Source organism: Tursiops truncatus, chromosome 16 (assembly GCF_011762595.2).
Source record: "Tursiops truncatus isolate mTurTru1 chromosome 16, mTurTru1.mat.Y, whole genome shotgun sequence".
Classification (NCBI taxonomy): domain Eukaryota; kingdom Metazoa; phylum Chordata; class Mammalia; order Artiodactyla; family Delphinidae; genus Tursiops; species Tursiops truncatus.
The window spans coordinates 77,780,093-77,793,516 of NC_047049.1; the positions used below are offsets into that span (position 1 = coordinate 77,780,093).

The 13,424-nt window shown below is 39.9% G+C and overlaps 1 protein-coding gene and 1 non-coding gene across 2 annotated transcripts; both read left to right on the forward strand.

Moving 5' to 3' along the window:
* The first annotated feature begins 126 nt into the window (after window positions 1-126).
* On the forward strand, window positions 127-11,915 carry TOMM20 (translocase of outer mitochondrial membrane 20). The gene is made up of 5 exons (XM_004315770.4): window positions 127-373; window positions 4,767-4,813; window positions 5,393-5,474; window positions 8,507-8,649; window positions 10,398-11,915. The coding sequence occupies exons 1-5, from the start codon at window positions 253-255 to the stop codon at window positions 10,440-10,442; spliced, it is 438 nt and encodes a 145-aa protein (XP_004315818.1). The 5' UTR covers window positions 127-252; the 3' UTR covers window positions 10,443-11,915.
* LOC117308579 (small nucleolar RNA SNORA14) lies at window positions 818-949 on the forward strand. The gene has a single exon (XR_004522675.1). It is a non-coding gene; the product is annotated as a small nucleolar RNA SNORA14 (small nucleolar RNA).
* Window positions 11,916-13,424: the final 1,509 nt, after the last annotated feature.

Here is a 13,424-nt window from a genome sequence, read left to right on the forward strand (position 1 = left end):
GGCGGCGGCGGCGGCGGCGCCCAAGCCCCTGCGCAGGCGCAGAAGCAGCGCGGGAGCCTCCGCTCAGGCACTGCCGCGGACATCCTAGGGGGCCTCGGCCACAGGGGCCGGAAGTGACGCGTCTCCGCCTTTCCGCGTCCCTCGCGGCGGGCGTCGGGGCTCAGCGGCGCAGTCCGCTCCGAGAGTTCTGAGCCAACGGCTTCTTCGCGGGCCCCGCCGCCGCCGCCGACCCCACTCCTCGTTGGAGAGAAGATGGTGGGCCGGAACAGCGCCATCGCCGCCGGCGTGTGCGGGGCCCTTTTCATCGGGTACTGCATTTACTTCGACCGCAAGAGGCGGAGTGACCCCAACTTCAAGAACAGGCTGCGGGAACGTGAGTGGGTCCCCTGTCTCCTGGGCCTGATGCCTCCCCACTCCACCCCGGCGTCCCCATCCCCTCCTGCCCCTCGCCGGGCCGCCGCGTGCTGGGCGGCCGCGTGGTGCTGCCGGGTCTGGGGCGGCGAGCGAACAAGCCAGAGAAAGGTGATGGCGCTGGCCGCGCGCTCCCAGGGCTGCTCCCGGCCCTTGTGCCCCGCACGAGTCCCTCCATTTTGGAGGAGGGAGCTTTCCCATTTTGTTTTCCCCAAACGCTTTTCGGCGTGTAGATGCATATTTGTTTGTATTATGATTTAGGGCGGGGGTTGTGGTGCTTTTTGCTGTTGATCTTTCTAAACCTCTATTTCTAGCTCGAAAGTTGCGGAGTTTTTTTGTATTTTACGAATTTGTGCTTGAGACCAAATCTGCAAATCCAGCTCGGTATCGTTCTCAAACGATAAGGTTGCATTCTTAAACCCTCTTGGTAGCTTCGTTCTAAAGGCTTCCAAGATATGAGTGAATGCTATAGAGATTGCAGGGGAGTCCAAAGGGCTTTGCTTCTGTGGCTCAGTCTTATTTCATACCTGCGACATCTTTTAAGAGAGATTTACAAGAGGGGAATCGTGTCACCAAAACCTTTGTGATCTTTGAATTTCGGAGGTATGCTCGTTTGGAGCAATAGAAGGGCAAATTTGTTGCATTAAAAAATAACTTTGGTAACTTACCTAGGTTGCTCAGTCAAAACAGCTCATAAAATTAGAATTTATATGTAAGTTATTAAAGCCCAGGAAGTACGAAGAAGTGAGTATCCTATTTAATGATTTACTGCTTAATTAAGCTAAAATAAGGCATTTCACATGTTCTATAGTCACACGTGGCTAGTGACTACCTTACTGGAAAAGGTGCTCTTATACCATCTACAATATGATATCTGATTCTAGCTCTCCTATGTCTCAGGAAGAAAGGGATATGGAGATAATTTATTTTATTTATGGTTAGGTGGAGTAATGGAAATAGTGCTGTTTTGGATTCAGACACTGAGTTTTCTGGCCCAGGTTAGTCACAGATTAGCATAATCTTGGGCTGAGTCTTAATTTTCTTAGCTTGCAAAATCAGGTAATGCCTCTAGTTGGTTTTTTGAAGATTAAAATATTTGAGGTGCCTGCCACCATTCCTGACATGGAGAAGGCCCTGTAAATGCTGGCTGTAAGTGTAACTGTTGGAATTTAGATAATTTTCCTGTAGTTTCAGAAATAGCTGGGGGGGTGATGGCGTGGATGCAGAGCTCTGTAAAGAATGGATTAACCTTTTTTTCTTTGGAAACACTAGAGTTCTATTGTTAAACCTTGAGAAAATGAATTTTTGGTTGAAGAAATCATGAAACTAGCATTTTGGACAAATTGAGAAATCTGTTATTTTCAGAATTTCTTTTCCATCATCCTCAATCCATAAATTTTTTTTCTAGTTTCAGCAGTATCCTGATGACTTAAGTGGTCAGGCTTGAATTAGTAGCTGAATAACCCTTGAGCAACGGATTTCAACCTTTAGTTTTCCTCTGTTGTAAAATAGTATAATGTAGAGTTTAGTACAGTACCTCTGGCACATGGTAATGGATGAACGCTGAAGATTGTTTATGAATATAATTATTTGATATTTTCTTTACCAGGTAAACCTTATTCAGAGTAATTTTGCAGTCTGTTTAAAGTCTGTATGGTTGACCGATTTTAAGAACTTGATGGCGTTTTGTATTTGTGGAGCGAAATTGATTTCAGTTTAGTTTAATTTCGTGTTTTTCTAGCCTAATTCCTAATAGAATATTTACATCTATAATAAAAGGGCAGCGTTTTTCAAATCAGTGTTTCTGGGGCTTTGTTTTGTGTGTGTGTATTTTTTTTTTTTTAAGGAAGAGAGTTAAGATGTTTAAAATAGGTTTGAGGTTAGATCTGGGATTCTAATTTATTCAGTTTTTTTTAAACCTTCCATTAGTAAGAGCAGATTACCAGAACTCCTACAGCATAATTTATATCTAAATAATCACTAATAAATGAAAATTAATCTACAAATTATAGTGCCAACTATAAGATGTTTTTCATTATACAGCACTGTGTAAAATGATTCATCATTTTAAGATATATTGAGTAATCTTCTCATTTAAATGAATGCTTTAAGAATGATTCAGATTTGGGACTTTTTGTAAGTTCATATTTTATGTAGTTTTTTTTAGTCTGTTTTAACTTGTTAGGTTACACAGTAGCACTTTGGACTGATTTCTAGCAAATCTTGAGTCGATTTGCTGATTGAATGTGTAACTCCTTGGTTTTTCAGTGTGTTCTGTGTCCTTTTGTCACAGAGATCCTATTTGATACTGTCCCTGAAAATAAGTTAATGTAACAATTGTCTTATAAAAGTAAAGCCAGAATTTTAATCTTATAGCTATAAATTTATACAAGCTAATTGTCTTATAAATTAAACCACAATTTTAATCTTAACAGCTATAAATTTAAAGCAACTAAGCGATCTTAAAATTTGGTAACTATCAAACATTCAACAACAATCATGCGTTCTTCTCCACTCCATTTTAAAAAAAAAAACCTGTAAGATTGGAAACTAATACTGTTTCATTATCATTTTTGTCATTTTCCATAATTCTGACTTAGCATATTGTATTTCTCTGTTTATTCCACAAACTTTCCAGGTTTAACTTCTGAGGTGCTGTAACATGGCGATGATAATAGGGTTACTGTGAGGATAAAATAAACTAATTAATAACATTTAGAATAGTGTCTGGCATGTAACATCTAAAACAGGTGCTTACCCTTAACATCCAAGTGTTCCATGTCCAATTCCTCTGTGAGGGCTTTCTCTTCTAGTTGTAGTACCCTCCCAGCACTAGGCTGTACCGTGATACTTAGTAATTAGTTAATATAGTCTGGTTATCAGTCATTATTTTCTGCCTAAAGAGGGCTGAACGAAACCCTTAGTTAAGCAAATTGGGGGTAGAATATATTATGCGTTCTGTTTCCCCACAGTTGCCCGGTGATGAACACCTAGCAAAGGTAGCTGGTGGGGAAAATAGGCAGTCTTCAAAATAATATGTAAGATAGCTTTAACCTATTTTTTGTTGTTGAAAGTGCTAAGACAGTTTTTAAGCCTTAGAGTTGTAGCACTTTATGTAATCTGGGGGCTAGAGTTGGCCAGAGACACTGGTGTGGTTAAACCTAGTTTGTAAGTGTAGATAAGAAAAGGTTCCCTGACTGTAGTAAATTAACCATCTGTCTCTGCACTTAGGCAAACAGGTCACTGCCTCTTTAGTCATGTATTGAAATTTGGATTTATAGAATGCTTTAAGGTTTTAAGAGGACATTTGCACCGTCAATACACTGAATGTTTATATCTCACGATACCAACCAGGCACTGTTTAAAAATACATTAACTCATTTAATCCTCATATCAACTCTATGAAGCAGGTATTGTTCATAAACCAGTTGTTACATACAGAGAAGGGGAGACACCGGTTAACTGTAACTTGCCCAAGGTCACACTGCTAGTCAATGGAAGATCTGGGATATAAAGGAAGCCCGAGCTTCCTTGTGCCAACACTCTTTCACACAGGGTGTACAATTAAACAACAACTTAAAATACTGTTAGTGTCCTATTATTGATTTGGTTTTAAGGGTTGACTAACAGATTGAAACAGCATCACTTACTCCTAAGATTTGTAGTATTGCTATTTCATATCAAAAAACAAACAAAAAACCAAAACAACTTACAAACTTTAGGCAGAGGGGTTTTTTTTCTTAACTAGCTGGCAGTAGTTGAATTAAGAATCATTTCTGAGTGCTACCCTTCTTCCCTCTTATTTTTGCCAAATGCATAAAAACTATGCTTTTTTTTCTTTTTTTTTTTAAAAGAAAACTGTCAAATGCTGGGGGTTTTGTTGGTTTTATTTTGTTTTTTTGTTTTTGTTGTTGTTTTGTTTTTTTCCCTATTTAAGAATGCCAGGTAGTTTTCAAAAGTCAGTAAAGACAGAGTCTGTTATATTTCAGCAATAAAGCTCCGAAACAACAGTGGCTTGAGTTTTGTTCGTGTTTCATGTCCTGTGTAGGTTGAAGGTGGGAGGAGAGGCTTGCTTTGCTTATGATAATTACTCAAGAGACCCAGCTGGGGGAGTGTCTCCATCTTGTAAACTGCTCATCCTGGTGCCTGAGAGGGAAGGAAAGCGCTTCTGCCCAGAAATGTCCTAGTGTCCATAGCTCATTGACCAGAACAATTTTTATGACCCTGACAAATCACAAGAAGAGAGCTTGAGTCAAGCATGTTTTGCAAATAGAATGAATGACTGCCACAGCATTTAGACTTCCTTTGATTCCCATTTTAATAATGATGAAATGAAAATATTACCTTTCTTGCAGGAAGAAAGAAACAGAAGCTTGCCAAGGAGAGAGCTGGACTTTCCAAGGTATAATCTCTTTTAGAGAAACAATTATTTTACAGTCTACTTCAAATGTGTATTTTGAGAATGCTAATTGGTATCAGACATTGATTTTCTGTTTTAAAATATATATATATATTTTTTTTTGCGGTACGCGGGCCTCTCACCGCTGTGGCCTCTCCCGTTGCGGAGCACAGGCTCCGGACGCGCAGGCCCAGCGGCCATGGCTCACTGGCCCAGCCGCTCCGCGGCATGTGGGATCTTCCCGGACCGGACGGGGGCACGAACCTGTGTCCCCTGCATCGGCAGGCAGACTCTCAACCACTGCGCCACCGGAGAAGCCCTGTACTCTTTACCTTTTACTTTAGGTTTGATTCACAGTTTTCTAAGAACAAATATCACTTTGATCAAAAAGTATTTTTTCTTGCATTTATTTGAATGTAGATACTAACCTCTAATCCTTGCGAGTGTTGTTGAAGAGTGAATTTCTTTTTGTCAGTTTTCATAATGAGCTATTCAGGTTTTTTTAGTGGCATGATTTTTTGTATTGTTTATATTCCTGGAGTAATTTTGCTATCAGTTACTAAATATTCTATTTCTAAACAGTTACCTGACCTTAAAGATGCTGAAGCCGTTCAGAAATTCTTCCTTGAAGAAATACAGCTTGGTGAAGAGTTACTAGCTCAAGGTAATTAATCTTCATTAGAAGACTAGGAAACAAGGCAAAATTCTTCACACTAATATAAACTTATGGTGGTGAGTGGCTTTTTTAATGTAGTGTGGGCTGTTGTTTAAAAAGATACTGTAAATACTTCAAGACAAGTTTTTAGGCATTTAATAATATGAGACGTTTAATAATATGAGGACAAGTAGTCTTTACAAATGAGGTTGCTTTTAAGTACTTTAGAGAATACAGTCATAGTGTAATATATAAATAGTGACTGAAAGAATATCTGGGAGTATAATTCCCTCAACTCCTTCATCTAACCTTCAGGTCTTTTCTAGTACTTATAGGAAGGAATGGCTAATATAATAAGTCCCAGAGGAGGCTGAAGGTTAATTTACCTGTTCAGAAGTATTTATAAATATTTTTACTGTCAAATTAGCTTTTATCTCAAAGTAGCTTTGAAGTAGTTTCTGTCATTAATAAAAAAAGTATCACGTGTCAACTTGTTTTTCTTATTCTCACTGTTATAATAGATTTAGATAGTATTGAACTACATGATGCAGGTCATTTGTGGGGTGTTTTTTTTCCCTTTTTTTTTATGGGGAGACATTAAAGGTTTGCGATGGTGATATTACTTTTTATCATGTCTCCTATTTCATAAGAAATAATTCTTGAGAGAGGTAAGGGAGGCAGTAATTGTTTTTTATTTGATTGGTATAGTAAGCTGCTAATATTTATAAATTAAAATGGAAACGTCTTGCTAGGAAATAATTGACTTTTTTCATGGTATAAGAAAAATATGAAGTTTAATCATAGGGCAAGGTAAAGCACTTAAATCCTCATTAGGATCGTTTGAGAGGCTATGACTGTATTACTTTAATATCTAAAAAGAAAAGCATGTATAATGATATGTGTCTAAGGATAGAGCGTATGTTTGGGTTATATTGGAGATCCATGTACTGTGGGCATCTGTCTATTTGTCTTTAGCCTTTAGATCCAGATGGAAAAGAAAAGTTAACTCATGGTGGTGGGGGGACGGGGGGGTCAAGGAAGGGTAGAGAAGAGTTGTTCTTTTTCCCAGGCGTATGTTGCTCCCGTTTCAGCCCAACACACCCAGAGGGGTACTTAACTCAGCTGCCAAGCTGCCTTTTCTTCTGGTGGAATCTACCAACCCAGCCTGAGGTAGAAGACTCAGGTGGTTAGAATTTGGGAAAAGTAAGCCATGAGAAAGCATAAGCAGCTTAGGCAGTGAGCGTTATTGCTTGGCAAGGCCTCCTGCGTCCAGGGGTCTTCCATAAGCATACTCGCTTAGCTGGGCAAGAGCTCGTCTCAGGATATGTGAATGCGATTGGAGCTGCAAGGGCAGAGGGGAAGCGGTTTGTTTCACTGCGCTGAATTGCTGTGGTTGTTCATGAGTGGTTTCCAGTGTGTTTAGAAGTTTTAGGAGGTGTCTCAGAGGATCCCCTGTGTTCTACACATAACCCTCTGGTATAGTCACTCTATTTCCGTTCAATAATCAGAATTCATATCCTCAGACAACAGTGTGATCCCGTCTGTTGCCTGTAAGTTCAGTGGCATGAGGATTCACTGGCCATGTGGCATCTTAATTTCCAAGTCAGTGGAGCCATTGTGTCCCCGATGGAAGTCCCATCTTATGTGGAAGACCTAAGTCTTATATTTTCCGTTTTTAATTCTTCTTTGTAGAGTTAATGGTTTCTTCAGTTTGAATACTTCAAGTGGAAATGCTAGGTGGAGGCAGTTCCTCCTCATTTACCAGAGTCTTTACTCCCTTGTTTGGTCACATTCTTACTCAGGGCTGGAAAACTTTGTTTACTGGTTTATTATATTTGTTTTTTTTTTTTTAAGTTTAATTTTTATTTTTTTGGTTTATTATAGATGATAGTACTGAGGAGCAGCCAGACAGAAGAGAGGCGTAGGGTTAGGGGGTGGGGACTTCCACGCATTCTCTGGAGGTGCCGCCCTCCTAGTACTTCGATGTATTCACCAACCCAGAAGCTCAGGAAATAATTTCTTGACATAATCAGAATTTGTTCAGTTTCACGGAAAGAGTTACAAATGGCACAGTCCCTACATTAAATTGCCAACAAACTAAGATTAAAAATCAGTGAGTAGGAGAACCAATGAAAAAGTCTACAACAGAAAATGAGTTAGCTACCAATCAGGGAAACATTTTCACGTCTCCTTCAGGCTGCACCTTGAATTCCCTGAGAGGGAGGGCCTAGGCATTGGGGAAACGAGAGCATTCTGCTCAACACAGCAGTGTTTCATACCAAATGGCGACTTCCATCTTGTAACACTTGGTTTGTTCTTCCTCTGCTCTGTCATAAAAGGATTATATGGTGCTTTCAATGCTGTTGGTATTATAAAACGTACTACTTGATATCTGGCTATCAGGTCAGCAAAAGTTGTAGCAACATCATGTGTGAAGGTAGCTGAAGATGACAAGTTGACTGCGATTGAGGTCCTGTAAATGTGTAAATGTATCCAGGATTGCTTGGCATTTTTTGCTGTTGGATCTGCAGAGAGGTTGACTGCCAGTGATGACTAGGTTCAGAAGAGATTAAAGGCCTTTAGGGTGTCTACTTACATGTGGTGATATTCATACAGTATAAGGGATTAGTTTAAAGTGAAATTGGGCCTGTCTACCTCAGTCCCCCAATCTTCCAGTTCTCTATTCTCATAGAAAATATTGTTTCATTGTTAGCAATTTCTTATGTATTCTTAGTATATAAATAGTAATAAACTTGGACATTTCTTTTTTTTTTTTTTAAACTTGGACATTTCTGTACCTTATTTTCCCCTCTTTGTATGTGTGTTGGAGTCCCTTCAATATCAGTACATATAACCTGACTCATTCTTGTTCATGGCTTCTTAATCAGTTATATGAGTGTACTTACTATATTTTCTAGGTTTTACTTGCACGATGTTTTTGGTCATTTTCACTTGGAGATACAGTGAAGACTTTAGGGTTGAATTTTGAACAAAGGCAAAGGCTTTTCCAGTCTCATGTTATGTTTATGTAAATCTTCCAGGTGAATATGAGAAGGGTGTGGACCATCTGACAAACGCGATTGCTGTGTGTGGACAGCCACAGCAGTTACTGCAAGTGTTGCAGCAAACTCTTCCACCACCAGTGTTCCAGATGCTTCTGACTAAGCTCCCAACAATTAGTCAGGTAAAGATTTGAAATGTTATGAAATAAGTGAGTAGTATCTGAGAGTTAAATGTTTAGGGACATTGGCATTTTAAAAAGGAGCCTAGTGGACATGATGACATCATGAAACTCTCCTCCATGTAATGAAAAGGAGATGTCAGTGCTTGACCTTTTCTTCCCTAAGAGAAAAGCATCCAAATGAGGGGGCATAAAATCTAGTGATTGTGCCCAGGAAGTCGATTAGGAATTATGTCTCTTAGTGTTAAATCTCAGGCCTTAGTATTCAAATCATCAAATTCAGGCCACTCCCAGCTACTTTCTGAACCTAGCTTTCTGCCTCTTGTGTGAAACCACGCATGCAGTTAAGGGGCCTGGCAGAGGCCAGAGGAGCCAAGGTGGCATGGCTTGGAAGTCAGGTCATAAAGGGCTCTGGGTTCCCTCTGACCTCACTTGTCTGAAGGCCCCAGTGTCTCTGCTGCTGCTGAGGTGGGCTTCAAGTTTGGAGCTATTCGACTACATCCCATTTAAATAAGAGGTTAAGCATAACTTAGGAGTTAATTAAAATGCATTCCTTTTAAATCCTTCTCAAGGAGCCCGAATGAATCTACTTTTTGGAATATCGTGTCTATTAAATGAATTTTCATCTTTGATATAATTAAAAATTAGTAAAATGACTGGTTAATTCTTTAAACTCATCTTTACAATTCTTTAAACTAATCTTTACTCATCTAGATTGGAAAGGGACTGAAAAGAAAAGGGTCCTAAAGATTTAAGGGAATGGACCTAGAGTCTGTCATACAGAGTGTAGTAAGTCAGAAAGAGAAAAACAAATAACCGTATGCTAACACATATACATGGAATCTTAAAAAAAAAAATGGTTCTGATGAACCTAGAGGCAGGACAGGAATAAAGACACAGACGTAGAGAATGGACTTGAGGACACGGGAGGGGGAAGGGTGTGAGAGAGTGGCATGGACATATATACACTACCAAACATAAAATAGCTAGTGGGAAGCAGCCACATAGCACAGGGAGATCAGCTCGGTGCTTTGCAACCACCTAGAGGGGTGGGATAGGGAGGGTGGGAGGGAGATGCAAGAGGGAGGGGATATGGGGATATATGTATACGTATAGCTGATTCACTTTGTTATACAGCAGAAACTAACACAACATTGTAAAGCAGTTATACTCCAATAAAGATGTTTAAAAAAAAAAAAAAGGATTTAAGGGAAAGAGTTGGAAAACCAAGGAGTTTCAGTCTTTTTTATTTTAGACTAATGTGGTTCCCAGTCAGTTGTCAGAATCCTCTAAGATTATCTGTCTTTTGAAAGACAGCATAGCATAGTGCTTTTGGGAAATTGACCTGAGGATGATGTCTTTGTATAATGACTGTGACCATTTACAGGCAGAAAAGGGAAATGTTTGGAGGATAGAATGATCAGTATAGCACTAATTGGTATTTCTTCCTGTGGGAGTGAAAAGAGATCTTAAATTCTTTTTGGTTTTAGTTACAAAATTGACTAACATGTAACACGATATAATGTTATGGTTCCTTTGTTGACTTGAATTTTGAGATGGGACTGACAATGATCATTATTTTCTCAGATAAAAACAACGTATGAAGTGTTAAATGTTGATATCTCAGTATGGGTAAACCTCAGCAAGATTTGATTCAGAGATTTGATACAAAGGGCATTTTATGTTGAACTTAGAATCCTGATTAAATGCTTATCATACTTCTAAAAATTAAAAATTCTTTTCTCTTTCAGAGAATTGTAAGTGCTCAGAGCTTGGCTGAAGATGATGTGGAATGAGAAATATGTCAACATAATAATCTCAATTTTAAAATATTTTAAAAATCTGAACTTGGAAGATGATCAGCTCTGGGGGAGTAAGGGCAAATACGCTTGTTATGGACTGTCCTACACTGAGATCTACCAAAGTTAATTTTTACTTTGTGTAGATCCATTTGTCTGTTTTATTTATTTTTCTCAGTGAAAAGTGTATTTTGATAGGTTTTGATTTTATAAATACACTATCAGTTACCGAGATATGGATTTTGTTTATTCCTAAAATGTGCAGTTAGAATGTACATGTATAACATCATATTACTTAAATTAAAAATACCCAATGCTCAGTTTTGATAGGCCAAAAAAAGTGTAGAAGAAAACTGAAGAATGCAATTTTTTCCTTTAAGCTAGCACAGTTTGCTGTACATCAGATGACTGGATGGAAACTTGATTGTGTATTAAAACTGAGCATTAAAATCTTTAAGAGATTCTTTCTTTCCATTTAATCTCTTAAATATGTCTAATGTGCTGCTGTGCTATAGTAACTTCACTCCCACCGTTGATTATATCAGTGGGCCTAATGTGTTCCGGATATTTGTCTCCTTGTATTTTAGATATGTGTAGTTGCAAATAGCACCAGGAATTAGATCTGTGTACACCCTTAATCTAGCTGAGTAAGCTTTGCCAGTTAATGTCTGCCCACATTTATAAAATGAGGGAATTGGTCTGCTGATTCAGCTTCTAATTCCTTTGGTTCTGTTCAGCATTTTCAAATCCCTTTTTCTGAGGGATATATCTGTTTGGGCAACCAGCCCTTGCATTTTTTAATACTCTGAATTTTGCATGCTTGCCTGACTTAGTATTTCTGAATTGATTTTTTTTTAAGGTATAACTTGTGTTGATTTTCAGTGAAATCATGTTTCTGTCACTACTTTTGTAAATTAATCTGAAATTTAACCTTCAAGGTAGCTGGGACAATATGCTTGTAAAAGTTTGTGTTCCCCTTTGCTTTTATCGTCAGTGTACCTCCTGAATCCCCTTCCAGCCTGATTCACTTATCTTGTTATGGGAATAAGGTATAACTTTGTGGCTGAAGACTTGCAAAGAATGAAGATAATGGGACCTTTTATTCTCAAAATAGTGACATTATCTGCAGCCACAGATTCAGTATCAGACCTGAGAATAAAGATCCTTGGTACTTAGTGGTGTTTGTTGAGCATTTCTCGTTGTACCGGTTGCCTTTATTCTGTCTGAATGTAGAGAGACCTTTTCTGTGTATTAGACATTTTGTTTTTCTTAAAAACTTTAACTGCAGGGTTTTGTGGTGGTTGGGATGTAGTGGGATGAGTTTGGAGTGTGGTTCTAGTTTCTCCCTCTGGATAGCTGCCAGCCTTGGGCAAGTCCACATGACATCTCAACTCCAGTATTCTCATCTGTAAAATAAGAACATCAGACTAGGTCCCTTGCACATTAAAGGACTCTTCCTCAGGAACCTTCGAGGTTTGTGAACAGTGTGCTTTTTTCAGTGACAAGCCTGCATGCTTTTTGAGGGGTGAGGTGGAGTGGGGTGACTAGTTCAAACATGTGTTGGTAGGTTCATTTTCCTAGTAGGATCCCAAATCCAAAACAGTATAGTGGTGATTTGTCAGTAATTGACCGTGCAGCTAGGAAACACTCTTCTGCCCTGCATCTTCCCAGACGGGGGATGGACTTGGGACAGTCAGAAGGATTGTAGGTGGGGAAAGAGCAAGGGGCAGACAGCTTGGCAAGAGAGGAATGGACCCAGGAAAACTTAAGGACTGGCTGGAGGAGTGTGAGGGGTCAACTTAGGTTTATTTTAGGAGGGAATGAAGACTATGTGCCCTTGTGAACTGTAGTGCAGCCCAAGCTGGGTATCACTTGGCTTTCTGAGAAATAATCAGCATTAATGCTTACTGAAGGTAGTGATATCCTTACTTGAGAGCTGATTATGCTAAGTACATCTTATTTGAGTGACAGCTTTGGTGCTTTAAAATTAGGTACCACTTTTGAAAGCTAGCTATGTTTTGTTAAAAACAACAACCAATACCAAAAAAGTTTTTTCCGTCTAGACAAGTAATTGCTGAACACTGTTTACTATCTAAAGTTTTACACAGTAATGGAACCAGGCGGTGGGGATGCTGGGTGAATGGTGCTCAACCCAAGATTTAAGTAGAGTGATAATAGCTTGGTTGTTCCCATGTGCTAATGTTGCAGCACACTTAGGTCTTTGGAAATGGAAATGTTAGTGCACGTTGGCATGCTTCCTTGGGCAGAGATCTATTGTTTTGGTTCCACAATTTGTGCTTAAATTCTTCAACTCTTATTTGGTTGGTCTTTATGTTTTCTAACTCTGCTAAAAACTTCTTGGAACTTCTCGCACTGTGCATCCATTCTTTTCCTGAGTTCTTGGATCATCTTTACAGTCATTACTTGAGCTCTTTCCAGTAGATTGGCTGCTCCACTTTATTACTGAATTTATATCGAAATTCACCATATCTGTATAAATTCACCAGTTCCACATCTGTGAAAACTCCAGGCCTTGCCTTCGTTTCTGCTGATTCTCGGAGTCGCTCATGGCCCCTCGTGCCTCTGGCTTCCGCGTCCGCGTGTGCTGTCTTTGCATTAGCCTCTGTCAACCTATACGTAGTAGCTTAGTTACATTTCTCGACCTGGGAGAAGTGGCTCTCTGTGGGATATGTCCTGTGTGTCCCAGTACAGGACCAGGGTAGGTAGTGAGCTGTGTTTGCAGACTCAGTAGTTTCCCGGCCGCTGCCGTCTGCCCCCTAGTGGCCGAGGCTGGTCTAGAGGTTTGCGCGCGCTTCCTGCCGGTGCCCGGAAGGGGAGGGGCTGGTGCCCGCCCGCTGTTGGGCGGGGCTGGGTCTAGGCCTAGTGGCGTGTGAGGAGGTGGCCCTGGGCTCCAGTCGAGGCGGCCCGTCTACTCATGGGTGGGGCTGGGTGCCTGCCCTTTGGGTGCTTTGGCCTGAG

Bases quoted from the DNA above. Each gene is read 5' to 3' on its own strand.
- TOMM20 (XM_004315770.4), top strand. From the start codon at position 253: ATGGTGGGCCGGAACAGCGCCATCGCCGCCGGCGTGTGCGGGGCCCTT. The intron at 5,475-8,506 runs GTAATTAATCTT...TAAATCTTCCAG, and splicing joins TGAAGAGTTACTAGCTCAAG to GTGAATATGAGAAGGGTGTG. The intron at 8,650-10,397 runs GTAAAGATTTGA...TTTCTCTTTCAG, and splicing joins AGCTCCCAACAATTAGTCAG to AGAATTGTAAGTGCTCAGAG.